The sequence below is a fragment of the Saccopteryx bilineata genome, chromosome 1, assembly GCF_036850765.1.
Source record: "Saccopteryx bilineata isolate mSacBil1 chromosome 1, mSacBil1_pri_phased_curated, whole genome shotgun sequence".
Taxonomy (NCBI): Eukaryota; Metazoa; Chordata; class Mammalia; order Chiroptera; family Emballonuridae; genus Saccopteryx; species Saccopteryx bilineata.
In genome coordinates this window covers 139,738,144-139,752,415 of record NC_089490.1, presented here as the reverse complement: position 1 = coordinate 139,752,415, position 14,272 = coordinate 139,738,144, and the positions used below count along the sequence as shown (strand labels likewise).

Here is a 14,272-nt window from a genome sequence, read left to right as displayed (position 1 = left end):
CTGTCAGGTTGTGTGCCTTTACATTTCATTTTCTCATTATTGTCTTTTCTCTTGCTACACATCTATTCTTGTGTGAATTTTCAGTCTTCCTTATTTGCATACTGCCTTTCAAGCAGACAGTTCCATTTCAGTAATTTGCATATTCCCCTTAACGTGTTTTTTTTTTTTAACAGAGACAGAGAGAGAGTCAAAGAGAGAGAGAGACAGGGAGAGACAGACAGGAACGGAGAGATGAGAAGCATCAATCATTAGTTTTTCATTATGCATTGCGACACGTAATTGATTGCTTTCTCAACTGTGGGCCTACAGCAGACCAAGTAACCCCTTGCTCGAGCCAGCGACCTTGGGTCCAAGCTGGTGAGCTTTTGCTGAAACCAAATGAGCCCGCGCTCAAGCTGGCGACCTCGGGGTCTCAAACCTGGGTCCTCGGCATCCCAGTCCGACGCTCTATCCACTGCGCCACCGCCTGGTCAAGCACTTTTTTACTTTTTATCACATTTCTCTTTATCCTTTGGCCCAAAAAGTACATCCTGATTTAAGAGCCACAAAGATAAATGCTACTTCTCTGGAATAATTCTTTGTTATTTGTCATAATCCAGGCAGTCATCTTATGTGCAGTCATCTCTCTTGACTGCAGTATCCATGTCAAAGCTGCATTTATTTTCTCCTTGCTTTTGGAACAGAGCTTCTTTTTAGTGGTGGTTTTGCTCATCTGCCTTAGAGAGCAACTCCAAACTCTGTTGTCCAGACGGTTGTTCTGCTTCTAGGTTTAGCCTGACAGTTTTTGGTTTACCTTCCCAGGAAGTAATTAAATGCCTTTATCTTTTTAAGGCATGAAAGGGCTTGGTGGTGAACCTTTCATTATCAGGCACAGCTGGAGCAGATCTGTTGTCCTTCGGGATCGGGATCGGGATCGTGACTGTTTCCTGCTAAATTCCATGCCCCATTAACCAGGAGCAGAACCTTGTGCAGAAGCTGCATTTACAGAGTTAAGCATTTTCATGGAAGAGTGATGTGTGCTTCCTCCTGTTTTCATTTCCATTTTCTTTGGTCTTATTCTGTTTCCTCGAACTTCAGGATTTGAAATCTGTTTAGGAACCATCTCTTCACAGTTCTACCAACTCATCCTCTGTCTCTTCTCTAACCCCTGTTTGTCTGGTTCCTGCCTGGGAATTACCATAATACTGTTGGTGCCTTCTACATGCCAGGCCATGCATTCATGCTTCCTGGGACACTTTCTCATTGGATCCTCAATAAACGCACAAGGTAGAGACCATTTCCGACTTGCCTCTTACAGGGGAATGCTCGTAGATACGGTCATACAGCAGAAAGAGGCAAGGCTGGCTTCTAAGTGCTATGCTCCTATCCCAAAGGAGTTGCAGTTGATAACTATTTGTACACATTCTGCTCATTTAAAACATGATCTTTATTTATCCTTGGCTGAATAGCTCTGTTGGTTAGAGCGTTGTTGTCCCAATACTCTAAGGTAGCAGGTTTAATCCTCAGTCAGGACGCATATAAGAAACAACCAATGAATGCGTAAATAAGTGGAATAAGAAATTGATATTTCTCTTTCCTCTTTCATCTCCCTCTAAAATAAGTAAGTAAATAAATAAATTTTTTTAACGGTGACCCCAGGTGTTGTGGACCATAAATGGCAGAAAGCCATTATAGATTCGAGGCTTAGCAAAAGGCTAAGTTCTCCCCCCTCCATCTCCATATTTGGCTGTTATGCTGAGAATTTTCACCCACTTCACTTGCTTCCTTAGGTTGCTGGATTTACAATGTCCTTCCTCTGACTCTTTATTTGTTTTCAGATGTTGGTAGATTTCACTAATGCATCCTGGTTATGCCTTGGGAGAGTTCCTGTCTTAGCCTTGGATGTGTAACATTGTATCAAGGACTTCCTTGATTTGCATATGGCTATATAATAAAGCAAACTGGGGCTATGAGGCACTCGGATATTGCCATCAGCATTGGAAGAGTCCTCCTGGTCCCATTTTTTCTTGATGAGTATGCTTCCTTAATTCCACACCGTTATTAAGAGTCTCGCTGGTCCGTGGCATCCAGGGACTTATGGTAGGGTTGTTCACATCCTGCCCTGTGTCTGCAGTTCTCCCCCCATTTCAATGCCTTTCACTTTGAATACTTTTCCATCAAGAGGAAGGAAACATAGCTATATATATACATATATATATAATTTTTTAAATAGAACTTTATTTTTTGTGACAGAGACAGAGAGGGACAGATAAGGATGGACAGGCAGATAGGAAAGGAGATGAGAAACATCAGTTCTTCATGGTGGCACCTTAGTTGTTCATTGATTGCTTTCTCATATGTGCCCTAATCGAGGGCTATAGCAGACTGAGTGACCCCTTGCTCAGGCCAGATGAGGCCATGCTCAAGCTGGCAACTCAGAGCCTCAAAACTGGGTCCTCAGTGTTGGAATCCATAGGAGTCCGAAAGACCAGAGTAACAGGCTTTATTGAAAGGAAGAAAGGAACCCTGCCGAGCACTCCTCTTGGGGAGAAGAGCACCAGTTACAGACTAGGGGTAAATTACATAATGTTTGGAAGAGCCTGAGGGGATACTGAGGCAAATGTCCTGTATGTCCAGAATGCTCCTCCTTGGGGGGCTTTGAGCATGTGGGTGTTGAATCAAAAGTCCTGGTGTGTCCGGAGCCCCTCCTTGGGGTGGTTTGTCAGCTTTCTGGAATTCTTCTGTCTCAGGGGCGATAGTCCAGTAAGGGTGAGGTCTGACAGATAAGCGGAACATCAAGAGGGCAGTTTGGAATACACATATCTGTCATTTCTCAACTCTGTGGTTACATATAAAAGAAAGGCAGTAATTAATTTTATAATATATGGTGAGGGGTGATGAGGAGAAAAAATTGGAAAATTATTGCTTCTTCTGGAGAGAACTCAAGAGGGGAACCTTGCCAAGCCAAGTCCCTCATCCAGTTAAGGAGGTCATCAATTTCCATGCTGTAAGGTCTGAACCAGGCGATGTCTCCGAAAACCTGTGAGGAAGTAAAAAAAATTTTGCAAGGTAATAATTGTTAGTTGCTTGCTGAGAGTGCCGAGTGGACAGAGTGACATGGTGATACATGGTCTCCTGGATTAGCCTCATGAGATGTGCTGGTCTGGTTCCTCTCGAATGGGAGGACATGTGGAGATTTGTAGAGACGGGGAACCTGTTGGTGTAAGTTTTTAGAAGGACTGAATATTAAAAGGAAGCGGGTTTGGAGAACATTCAGGAGGGAACTTCTCGGGCTGAGAGGCGGCTTCTTCCTGCTGTCATCCCTACCTATTTGATATTTCCCTCGTGAAGTTCTCCTTGGGGTAGTGGGGAATAGGAGTGTAAGGAGCATTTGGTTGTAAGTAATCCTAGAGATTTCTCTCATCCGGGCCTGTAGGAACTTGATAAAGAAGGGGGCAAGTATTTGGAGATTAGGAATGCAGAGATAAGGAGGGTTGTGTAGCGGGGGTGAAAGTTCTTCCATGGTAAAGTTAGAGATATTCTTTCCTGGCAGCTCTGGAGAGAGCAGTTAGCTTGAGTTAAAAGAAATGTTTCATGTTCGTTTGTAGGCTTTTCAGCCAAGAAGACCCAGTGGTCTTGTCCTCTTACTATGTGAAGGGTAAAAAGACTGAAAAGCATTAAGAGGTGAATGCTATTCATTCTCCTAGTTCTTCAGGGATATGGGAGAGCTTTAGGGTTAGGGGACCTGTAAGGGTTGAAAGATAGGATTTAGGAGGTTTGCTGATATAGGGTTTCAGATTTTTCTGTTTCACGAGGGCGGGTTTCAGGGTTGGTGCATAGGGTTAGGTAGATTTTTCCAATTTTCTGATTCGCGAAGGTCTGCATGCGGTTCTGTAAGAAACTAGGAAACAAACGTAAAAGGCAGGGTCTAAAAGTTAGAAAAATAAATAGGAGAGTGAGTGGACCAATGAAAGGTAATAGTCAAGACGCCCAGTTTGTGTGAAACCACTGAGTCCATGTATACAAATTTGCTAGGCTTCAGAGAGAGAGAGAGAGAGTAGAAATAAGACAGGGAAGTGGCCAGTCCCCCTGTCCCTAGCCCAGCGGTTCTCAACCTGTGGGTCGTGACCCCGGTGGGACCTAGGCGACCCCTGTGTTTTGGTTGTTCAACCCCCGCTGGGGTCGCGACCCACAGGTTGAGAACCACTGCCCTAGACCTACTTTTATAGAAATTTTTAAAGCAACAAGAAGAGAAATTACCTATATAGTTCGTTTGGTCCTTAGATTGACGGTTAGTGTACTAGGAATTGAAAGAGGCTCATGGGGTGGGATGATTAGGTTGCTATTTGGGGTGAGATAGATTAGGGTACAGGTTTCTGTTCAATTAGTAAGGAGATACATATACTCATGATCCCACACGAGTAGGAAGCACCTGATTGGGTGAGGCAGGCTGAGAGGTGAATAAAGAATAAGGACAAGGGGTCGGTTGTGTTTCTCTGTTTCTGAGCTCCAGATGGTCAGGGTGGAGGAAAGAGTCATCCCAGTAAGTGGGGAGAGTAGAGGATTGTTAGCTAAGGTGACTGATTAAACATTCTTTGAAAACCAGTTTTCTGACTGTACAAATTCTTTTTTCTCAGTACAAATCTCCTACAACCTGCACAAACCTTCTACAACTTACATAAACCTTCAGCTTTCATGCACTTTCTTAGCCAGAAATAACTGGCCTTCATAACAACTTGCTTTTCCTTTTTCTTTCAAGAGTATTTCCATACCTTATACCTTCTATTATCAAAACCATACAATTCCTTTCTAGTCAGAACTCTTGATTTAAAAATTTTTTTTAAGTATTTTTTTTTTAAGTCTTTATTTATTTATTTATTTTTTACAGAGAGAGAGAGTGAGTCAGAGAGAGGGATAGACAGGGACAGGCAGGAACGGAGAGAGATGAGAAGCATCAATCATTAGTTTTTCATTGCGCGTTGCAATACCTTTGTTCATTGATTGCTTTCTCATATGTGCCTTGACCGTGGGCCTTCAGCAGACCGAGTAACCCCTTGTTGGACCCAGCAACCTTGGGTTCAAGCTGGTAGGCTTTTGCTCAAACCAGATGAGCCCACGCTCAAGCTGGCAACCTCGGGGGTCTTGAACCTGGGTCCTCTGCATCCCAGTCTGACACTCTATCCACTGCGCCACCGCCTGGTCAGGCTTGATTTAAAATTTTTTAACCTCTAGTGACAAGCTGACTTTCTTTTATCCTAGTTTCCCTGTTTCCCTTTTCCCAAAGCCTGACTAAAGGAGTCCTTAGTTTTTTCATATATTTGCCATACGTAGACCAACCAGCTTCAGGTTTGTGATTGGAGTAAGGCATGCTGTTTTTCTACTTTAGCAGCAGTAGGAGTTGTCAGGATCACAATGTGTGGACCTATGCATGTGAAAGTCAGCCCTTGGGTGATTTAATGCTGGAAGTGCCTCTTGGACAGTCTTTGAACAGTTTGCTGAGTAACCTGTAAATCCTGTAAGTACTTAGGGAAAGGGTAGTTACATTTCTACACTTTGCAGTTAGAGTTTAAGTCCTAGTGACCACTGCTTCTAGCTGGAATTAGCAGGTCCCAGCCTATAATAGGCATGGGGCATTGAGTTAAGAGGAACAAAGGAGATACTATACATTAAATAAAGTAACAAACTCAGACTGTAAGTACCCACAGTAGAGGTCTTTGAGGGATAAATAAAACTTAAATATTCAAGCGAGGCATAGTAGATGGCCCTTGTGTTTACAAGAAATGAGATTAGATTATCTGCTATTTGGAAGAAATACCTTAGGCTCTTGAACGATGTCCTTGGGCCTTCAGTGGCAATTCCCAGCATGCTGGGCAAGGTCAGGTCACAGGTAGCTGGAGCAGGGCTAGAAGAGACTGAACCCTCCCTCCATGGAGCAAGGGGGCAGCTTACCTTCTCATGTCCCTCTTTCCACAGCAGAGGTATGTCCCTTGATGGGGCCAGGAAGCCTGGCAGGCTTCAGTTCAATGACCTTTTTTCCACTCTTGAAGTAGGGCCCTGATGGAATTCTATGAAGCCCTTTAGGGCACTGAAGCCAAAATCTGGTATTTCCTGACTTCTTTTGGGCCTTATTCACCTTTTCTGTTACTTCCTTGGTCATTATAGACCTTAAAAGCCATGCTCAGAAGATCTCACTGAGTGGCTTGACTAAGAGCAAAATTGGGAATGCAGTGTTTAAAGAAGCCTATTAGACTGAGGAGAGAAAAGATTTGATCTGTGGTGGTAGGTGGTTGGAGACTGTGGAGGGTCTGAGTTTGATCTAGGGTGAGTCTTCAGGTGGTGGGGGTTAAGGCGATGCCTAGATAGACTAGGGACTGAGAATAAAGTTGAGCCTTAGCAGAGAAGACACCATATCACTTCATAGTGAGGAAGTTAAGAAGGGTAGCGGTGTGTCTCCTTGAGGCAGGCAGGGAGGGGCTGCAGAGGAGTAGATCATCTACATATTGTAAGAGAATACTAGTTTTGGCCCTGGCCGGTTGGCTCAGCGGTAGAGCGTCGGCCTGGTGTGCGGGGGACCCGGGTTCGATTCCCGGCCAGGGCACATAGGAGAAGCGCCCATTTGCTTCTCCACCCCCCCCTCCTTCCTCTCTGTCTCTCTCTTCCCCTCCCGCAGCCAAGGCTCCATTGGAGCAAAGATGGCCCGGGCGCTGGGGATGGCTCCTTGGCCTCTGCCCCAGGCGCTAGAGTGGCTCCGGTCGAGGCAGAGCGACGCCCCCTGGTGGGCAGAGCTTCGCCCCTGGTGGGCGTGCCGGGTGGATCCCGGTCGGGCGCATGCAGGAGTCTGTCTGACTGTCTCTCCCCGTTTCCAGCTTCAGAAAAATACAAAAAAAAAAAAAAAGAGAGAGAATACTAGTTTTGAGATTGCATGCTGTTAAATCCTGAGCTAGTGCCTGCCCAAACAGGTGTGGGCTGTTTCTGATCCCCTGGGGTAAGACAATCCATGTAAGTGCTGGGCTACATTAGTGTCCAGGTAAAGGCAAACAGAAAGTAAGAGTCAGGTTGTAGAGGAATGGTAAAGAAGGCATTCTTGAGGTCTAGAACCCTGAAGTGAATGGTGTTTGAGAAAATGTGTGACAGTAATTCATAGAGATTAGGGACTACTGGATGGAGGGGAATTACTGCCTCATTGATTAGGTATAAGGCTTGTACAAGACGATAAGCCCCTGAGGGTTTTCGAACAGGAAGGGTGGGGGCATTGCAGGGAGATTCTGTGGGGATGAGTAAACCTGGTTTAAGAGGTGGGTAATTATTGGCTTAAGGCCTTAGAAACAGACACAGTTACACATTAAACAAAGACTTCAGATAGAACACCTTATGAATTAAGGAAATTAAATGAGCGTGCTTTACTTGTTCCAATTCAAATTATACTAGAGATATTTTCTGACAAAGAGACAAGACAGATTACTTATTCACATAGCTTAATAGAATTCTGCTTTTTAAGTTTTTCGAGATGGCAGGGAGTTGCCAGCCTAGAGGGGAGGAAGAGAGAAAGCAGACGGATGGACAGTGTGAGCAGCTGGATGGAAAGAAGGAAGGTCAGAATCTGCAGCAGGAGGAGGAGGAGATTAAAGTATTGGTGTGGCGCCACGTGGTCAGAGGAGTCTAAAGGATTTAGAGTTCTGAGGAGAGGGGAGAGGACGAGGGGTATTGGAAGGCACAGTCAGTCTCTGAGGAGGGGTAAGGATGCGTTGAAGAAGAAAAAAAGACAGCTGAAGCCGGTGGGGTGGGGGAATGGGTCAAAGAAGAAAAAGGGACAGAGCTGTCCATCTGTAAGGAGGGAGGAGGGGTTTAAGACCACTGTGGAGAAGGGAGGGGCCCCTGGCCAGCAGGAGAGGAGAAAGAAAGAGTGTGGTATTGCAGATGAATGAGGTGAGGTTTCTTTGGCCAAAAACGACCTGCATGTAGAACAGAAGGCACAGAAATTAAGGACAGGAGAGAAGGGAGAACAAACCCTGTACATAAGGAATTTCTGATGCCCTCCCCGTCCGGTGGCAGAAATTGTCAAGATCTCTTAGGATATTGTAATCGAATGTCCCGTTTTCAGGCCAATGGGAGTCATTGTCTAGTCTGTACTGAGGCCATGCTGTGTTACAGAAGAAGATTAATTTCTTCGGTTTGAGGTCTGAGAGACTGAGTTTGGTGAGGTTTTTTATGAGACATCCTAGAGGGGTCTGGTCGAAAGGCTTAGACTCTGAAGAGCCCATAGTGGAGACAGGTGAGCAAGAGGGGGCGTCCCCGCCTTTTGTCACTGTCCCAAGAGGAGAGAGTCTCCGTGTGGGGGAGTCATCCCTGATAGAGGTGGTCACCACCTGTCAGGGAGCTCCGAGGACTAGAAGTCTGAGAGAGTGGAGAGGTTTGGCTAGGCGCCTAGTCTTCCGTGCAGTCCACTGAGACTGAAAGTCAAACCCCTCAAAAAGTGAGGCATGTCAGAGAAAACCGTCCGACCAGGAAGGGGTGTTTTTAGAAATTTAGAAGCCAACTGGGGAAGGAGAAGGGAAAAACTCCTTACCTTTCTGGCCCAGCAGGGGTTCAGGACAGAGTTAGACTGCTGGCCAATCGACCTACAATTACACGTCCAAACAGAATCAGGGAGTAAGCCCGGGACGAGCTGCCGCTGCCCATTGCTTCCCTGGTTGTAAGTTTGGATGGCAAAGAGGGATTGTCCAGGCAGTTAGTACTCTGTCCCGAGTTTTGGCACCAAATGTTGGAATCCATGGGAGTCCGAAAGACCAGAGTAACAGACTTTATTGAAAGGAAGAAAGGAACCCTGCTGGGCACTTCTCTTGGGGAGAAGAGCACTGGTTACAGACTAGGGGCGAGTTATATAGTATTTGGGAGAGCCTAAGGGGATACTGAGGCAAAAGTCCTATATATCCAGAATGCTCCTCCTTGGGGGGCTTTGAGCATGTGGGTGTTGAATCAAAAGTCCTGGTGTGTCCGGAGCCCCTCCTTGGGGTGGCTTGTCAGCTTTTTGGAATTCCGCTGTCTCAGGGGCATAGTCCAGTAAGGATGAGGTCTGACAGATAAGCGGAACATCAAGAGGGCAGTTTGGAATACACATATCTATCATTCAGCATCCCAGTCCCCGTTCTTTCCACTGGGCCACCACCACCTGGTCAGGCTATATTTTAATGTTACAAAGTAAAAACTACAGATGAAGTAGCAAGTTTGGGTAAGTTAGCAACCTTGATACTATATTTCTTGGTACTATATATATTTTCATATTTCTGAGGTCTTTATATTTCTGATTTGTGATTTTATGTTGCAAGTGTTAAAAAGGTATCAAAACAGAGTCATTTGATGTCTGACTGACATCTGAGGAAGTGACTGGCTTGCCCTGACACTGGGCCAATTCTGTAGCTAGAAGCTACATTGTAGGGGATGTCACTGGTGCTGATGACTGGACACAAAGCAATGATGTTTGAAGGGAGCTATCTGATGCTATTTAGGAGTTACTGTATTTCCCCAGGTATAAGACGCACCTTAATTTTGGGGCTGAAAATTTGAATAAAAATGCATTACATAAAGTTATTGAACTCAAATTTGTTGTTTTTGTTTTTGTTTTTTTTGTGACAGAGACTGAGGGACAAATAGGGACAGACAGGAAGGGAGAGAGACGAGAAGAATCAATTCTTTGTTGCGGCACCTTAGTTCATTGATTGCTTTCTCATATATACCTTGACTGGGGGGCTACAGCAGACAGAGTGACCCCTTGCTCAAGCCAGTGACCTTGGTTGGTCAAGCTGGTGAGCCTTGCTCAAACCAGATGAGCCCGCACTCAAGCTGGCGACCTCGGGGTTTTGAACCTGGGTTCTCTGCGTCCCAGTTCAATGCTCTATCCACTATACTACTGCCTGGTCAGGCTCAAGTTTTATTCATCATACAATTCATACAACTCTTCATCACTGTCAAAATTCCTATCCAATAGCTTGTTCTCATCTGTATCTGATGACAAATCACTGTCTTCATATTTGCCTCATCCTCAGTTCCATGTATAGCATTTGAAATGCCACAGTTCTTGAATAACTTGACAACAATCTGAATCTTGATATTATCCCAGGGTCTTTTCACCCAGGTACAAACTTCTCCTATAGTTGGTTTCTTCACTGCTCTTGCTGGTGTCAAATTGTCCCCAGAAGACTTCATCCATTGGTTCTCATGCCATGTATGAGAGCATGGCAGCTTGGAAGGGTTTGTTAATGCTGACATCAAGTGGTTGGAGCTGGAATGTCAAGCTTCCAAGTATGACTGACAAGTTTTGTTTATTGCTCTGTAGCAATCTTCTTTGTGGTTTTTTTTACGTGTGCCCTAAACTGATCAAGCACCAATAGGACAAGTTTGTGTAAGAGCCCACCTGGTCTTTTTCTCCAAACTTTCTCAAACCAAATCTTAATCCCATCCTGATCCATCCAACTCTTGTCCTGAATATGGACAATCACTCCTCGAGGAATGTCTTCTTTTGGCATTGTTTGTGTTTGAAAATCAGCATAGAAGGCAGCTTGGTTCCGTCTGCACAACAAACTAGAACAACTGTATAACGGCTCTTTTTATGTCCACTTGTCTTCACAGTTAACACTTTTCACCCCCTTCTTATCAATAGTTCTGTTACTTGGGATATCAAATTGAAGGGGGACTTCGTCCATATTTGCAATCTGTCCCATCTCAAACTAATGTGTCTTTCAACATTGAATGACAAAGTGATGAAATTCATGGACCTTCTGCTCATAGCTTTCAAGCATCTTTTGGGCAAGTCTGGTGCATGTACGCATGCTTAGTCCATTCCGTTTCATGAACCTGAAGCACCAATTGTGTCCTCCTTTGAAATCAGTAACTTCTTTTTCATCAGCAATTCTTGCTTCATGCTGAACCATCTTTATGGACACAGGAATTCCAATTGCCCTTTGCTCTTCAATCCATATCTTCAATTCCCTCTCTAAATCAGGCTGTTTTGCTGGCTTGCCTCTTATGACCTTTTGCTGTGGTGTTTTCAGTAGGGTTTCTTCTTCCCGTAGCCAGTCTCAGATTGATTTCTCAGTTGGAAGAGGACCAAACTTATGTTCAGCAGCATAATTTCCATTTGCTTTTGCAAACTGGATCACTTTTTTGTGTGTGTATTTTTTGTACTTTTCCAAAGTGAGAAGGGGGGGCGGCAGATAGACTCTTGCATGCACCTGACCAGGATCCACCTGGCATGCCCACCATGGGGCGATGCTCTGCTGCAACCAGAGCCATTCTAGCGCCTGAGGCAGTAGCCATGGAGCCATCCTCAGCACCCAGGCCATCTTTGCTCCCATGGAGCCTTGGCTGCAGGAGGGGAAGAGAGAGACAAGGAGGAAGGAGAGGGGGAAGGGTAGAGAAGCAGATGGGCGCTTCTCCTGTGTGCCCTGGCTGGGAATCCAACCTGGGATTTCCACACACTAGGCCAACGCTCTACCACTGAGCCAACCAGCCAGGGCCATCCAATATCTTTTAAATGTCAGTTATCTAGGAAGGACTGACACCCCCAGACCCACTCACAGTTGTAATTTCCTCATGTCATGATTTGTTGTCAGGGTACTACAATGAGTGGCACATGGGGGCCCCTCTGTACTCCTGCATCTGAAGCATTGTGGCCCTAGTGGGAGGGGCTCTGATTCAGACTCAGGAGCTTTCAAACTCAGGAAGTTCCTGTCAATAAGGGAGCAAATACTTGTTCCCTCTTCCCCAGGCATGTTCTGGTTGCTGGATTAGAGGGAAAATGATCCCTAGGCCACCTTCCCACATACCTGAACACGTGCAGTCTTTGTGATAGGACAATTTGTATAAACCCCAGAGTGGAGCTGATAATCATATGCCATGCATTTGGTTGAGCATTAATACTTTTTTCTTTCTCTTTCAGTGGTTGATATCACAACAAGTATCCTTTTCTTGGTACTGTTACTTTAAGAAATGCTCTGTTTAAATCCAAAGAGTATGTTATAAACTGAATTCCTGCTATGATATACTCTGTGAGTTTAGGTCTTGCCCCACAGACCACCTAGAGAATCCCTGCTTAGCTGTACCAACTCTTCAGACCAGTGGCCTCTCCATGGGTGCCACCATGCTCCTCTTCAAGCCCCAGCATCCATCTGCACACCTAGCCAACAGCAAGCTCAGGGATTGCTGAGGGCATTGTGAACTTGGAGTTTCAGAGCAGGTGGGAACGCACCTGACTGGCAAACTTCTGCAGTGTAAGAACCCCACATTTTATTTTTTTTTAACTGACCTTTTTGCAGCATCTGTACTTCCTTAACTGGATTTCACTAGCTCCCGCAGTTTGAAGATGTTAAATTTGAAGCAGCAAGTCTTTTATCTGAATTATACTGTCAAGAGGTAAGAATCTGCCTGACCGGTGGTGCAGTGGATAAGGTGTCAACCTGAGATGCTGAGGTCACAGGTTCGAAACCATGAGGTCGCTGGCCTGGGCATGGGCTCACCAGATTGAGCGTGGGGTCGCTAGCTTGAGTGTGAGGTCTCTCACATGATCCCATGATCACTGGCTTGAGCCCAAAGATTACTGGCTTAAAGCCCAAGGTCGCTGGCTTGAGCAAGGGGTTGCTGACTCAGCTAGAGTCGTCCTTCCCCACTCACCCCATCAAGGCACGAATGAGAAGCAATCAGTGAACAACTAAAGTGCCACAAGTACAAGTTGATGCTTCTCATTTCTCTTCCTCCCTCCCCTTCTTCTCTCTCTCTCTCTCTCTTTCTCAAAAAAAAAAAAAAGAAGAAGGTAAGAATTACGAAATTTTTTAAAAGCAAATTCCCTGTTTCTGTAGTAAAGGCACAGTGACAAATTGTTGCTTTTAGGAGTAGACTAACTTCCTCCTGGCTTTTAGCTTCCCATTACCTTTCTACCTCCCGCCCCCTGGCATGGGATAGCTATGAGTGATCAGTGCCTCACAAGGGCCAATAGAGTATTTTTCTAAGACTTTCCAGAGACTTGGAAAAGAGCCTTGTTCCTAGGTTAAAGATGATTAGTTCCTTAACAAGTCCATATAGTTTGTCTTTTTAATCTGGTTCCTGATTTCAGGTGTAGCTGAAATCCTTTGCCCCCTTTGAGCAGCAGCCTGTGAGGCTCCCTAGGTAGCAGGGAGTACATGCTTCACACCCCTGGCCTGTCTCTCTTGTAGAACAAGAAAGATGCAGTTGTCATCCAATTTGACTGGTCAGGATTTGGAACTAAAGCTTCTTTCAGTTTAGTTGAGTGAGTTATTTTAAGATCAGTGCAGGCCTGACCAGGTGGGGCACAGTGGATAGAGTGTTGGACTGGGATGCGAAGGACCCAGGTTTGAAACCCCGAGGTCGCCAGCTTGAGCGTGGGCTCATCTAGCTTGAGCAAAAAAGCTCACCAGCTTGGACCCAAGGTCGCTGGCTTGAGCAAGGGGTTACTTGGTCTGCTGAAGACCCACGGTCAAGGCACATATAAGAAAGCAATCAATGAACAACTAAGGTGTCCCAATGAAAAACTGATGTTTGATGCTTCTCATCTCTCTTCGTTCCTGTCTGTCTGTCCCTATCTATCCCTGTCTCTGACTCTCTGACCCTGTAAAAAAAAAAAAAAAAAGATCAGTGCAAAAACCTCAAAGCCAATAATAAGTCCAATAAAATGTCTTTTTTTCTTTTTAATAAAGTAAATATGCAACATACAAATCCTTGGTGAGTGTGAATGGGAGTGATCTTCTGGCAGCCCAACTGCTGCATAAGAAATCCAGCCTGCCTGCCAGCTTGTTTCTTTTCCTCTCCAAAGTTGACTGTTTCCTTTCAGAATTCTGTCGATGCAGCAAAGCCACTGCTGCGGAAAGCAATCCAGATCTCACAGCAGACCCCATACTGGCACTGCCGCCTGCTCTTCCAGCTTGCTGTGAGTACTGTGGGCCTGACCAAGACACATCAGTGCTAAATGGGGCTGTGACTTTAGGGCATACTGGCCTAAGTACAAATAAAGGCAGACTCCAGGACACACAGGCCCCTCTCAAGCTGTTGCACCAAGAGAATAGGGACATAGATACGATTCTTGAGCCTACTTGCAAGTCCCCTCCAGCCTCTGTCCTCAGTGATACACGGAGCACAGGTCTCTTGTTCAGCATCAGTGGTGATTGGTGGGAATGCCCACCTCCCCAGGGGCTGACTCAGAGAGCCTTATCTTTTCATTCCCCTCCCTCCTGGTGCTCCCATTGGCCTGTATTCATTTAAATTTGGGAAGCATTTCTTGCCAAAA

The 14,272-nt window shown here is 45.4% G+C and overlaps 1 protein-coding gene across 4 annotated transcripts in view; it reads left to right on the top strand.

The window, feature by feature from the left end:
* Positions 1-14,272, top strand: part of MAU2 (MAU2 sister chromatid cohesion factor) — a 40,084-nt gene that overhangs the window by 7,725 nt on the left and 18,087 nt on the right. For 3 of the 4 annotated variants that reach the window (XR_010730394.1, XM_066268368.1, XM_066268359.1), the window contains exons 2-4: positions 11,915-11,932; positions 12,322-12,387; positions 13,820-13,915. Coding sequence is in view for 3 of the 4 variants with exons in the window: in XM_066268368.1 (XP_066124465.1) it covers positions 11,915-11,932; positions 12,322-12,387; positions 13,820-13,915 (180 nt within the window). In the remaining variant the exon portion in view is untranslated. The remainder of the gene's footprint in view (positions 1-11,914; positions 11,933-12,321; positions 12,388-13,819; positions 13,916-14,272) is intronic. The other variant, XM_066268378.1, reaches the window with a different exon arrangement.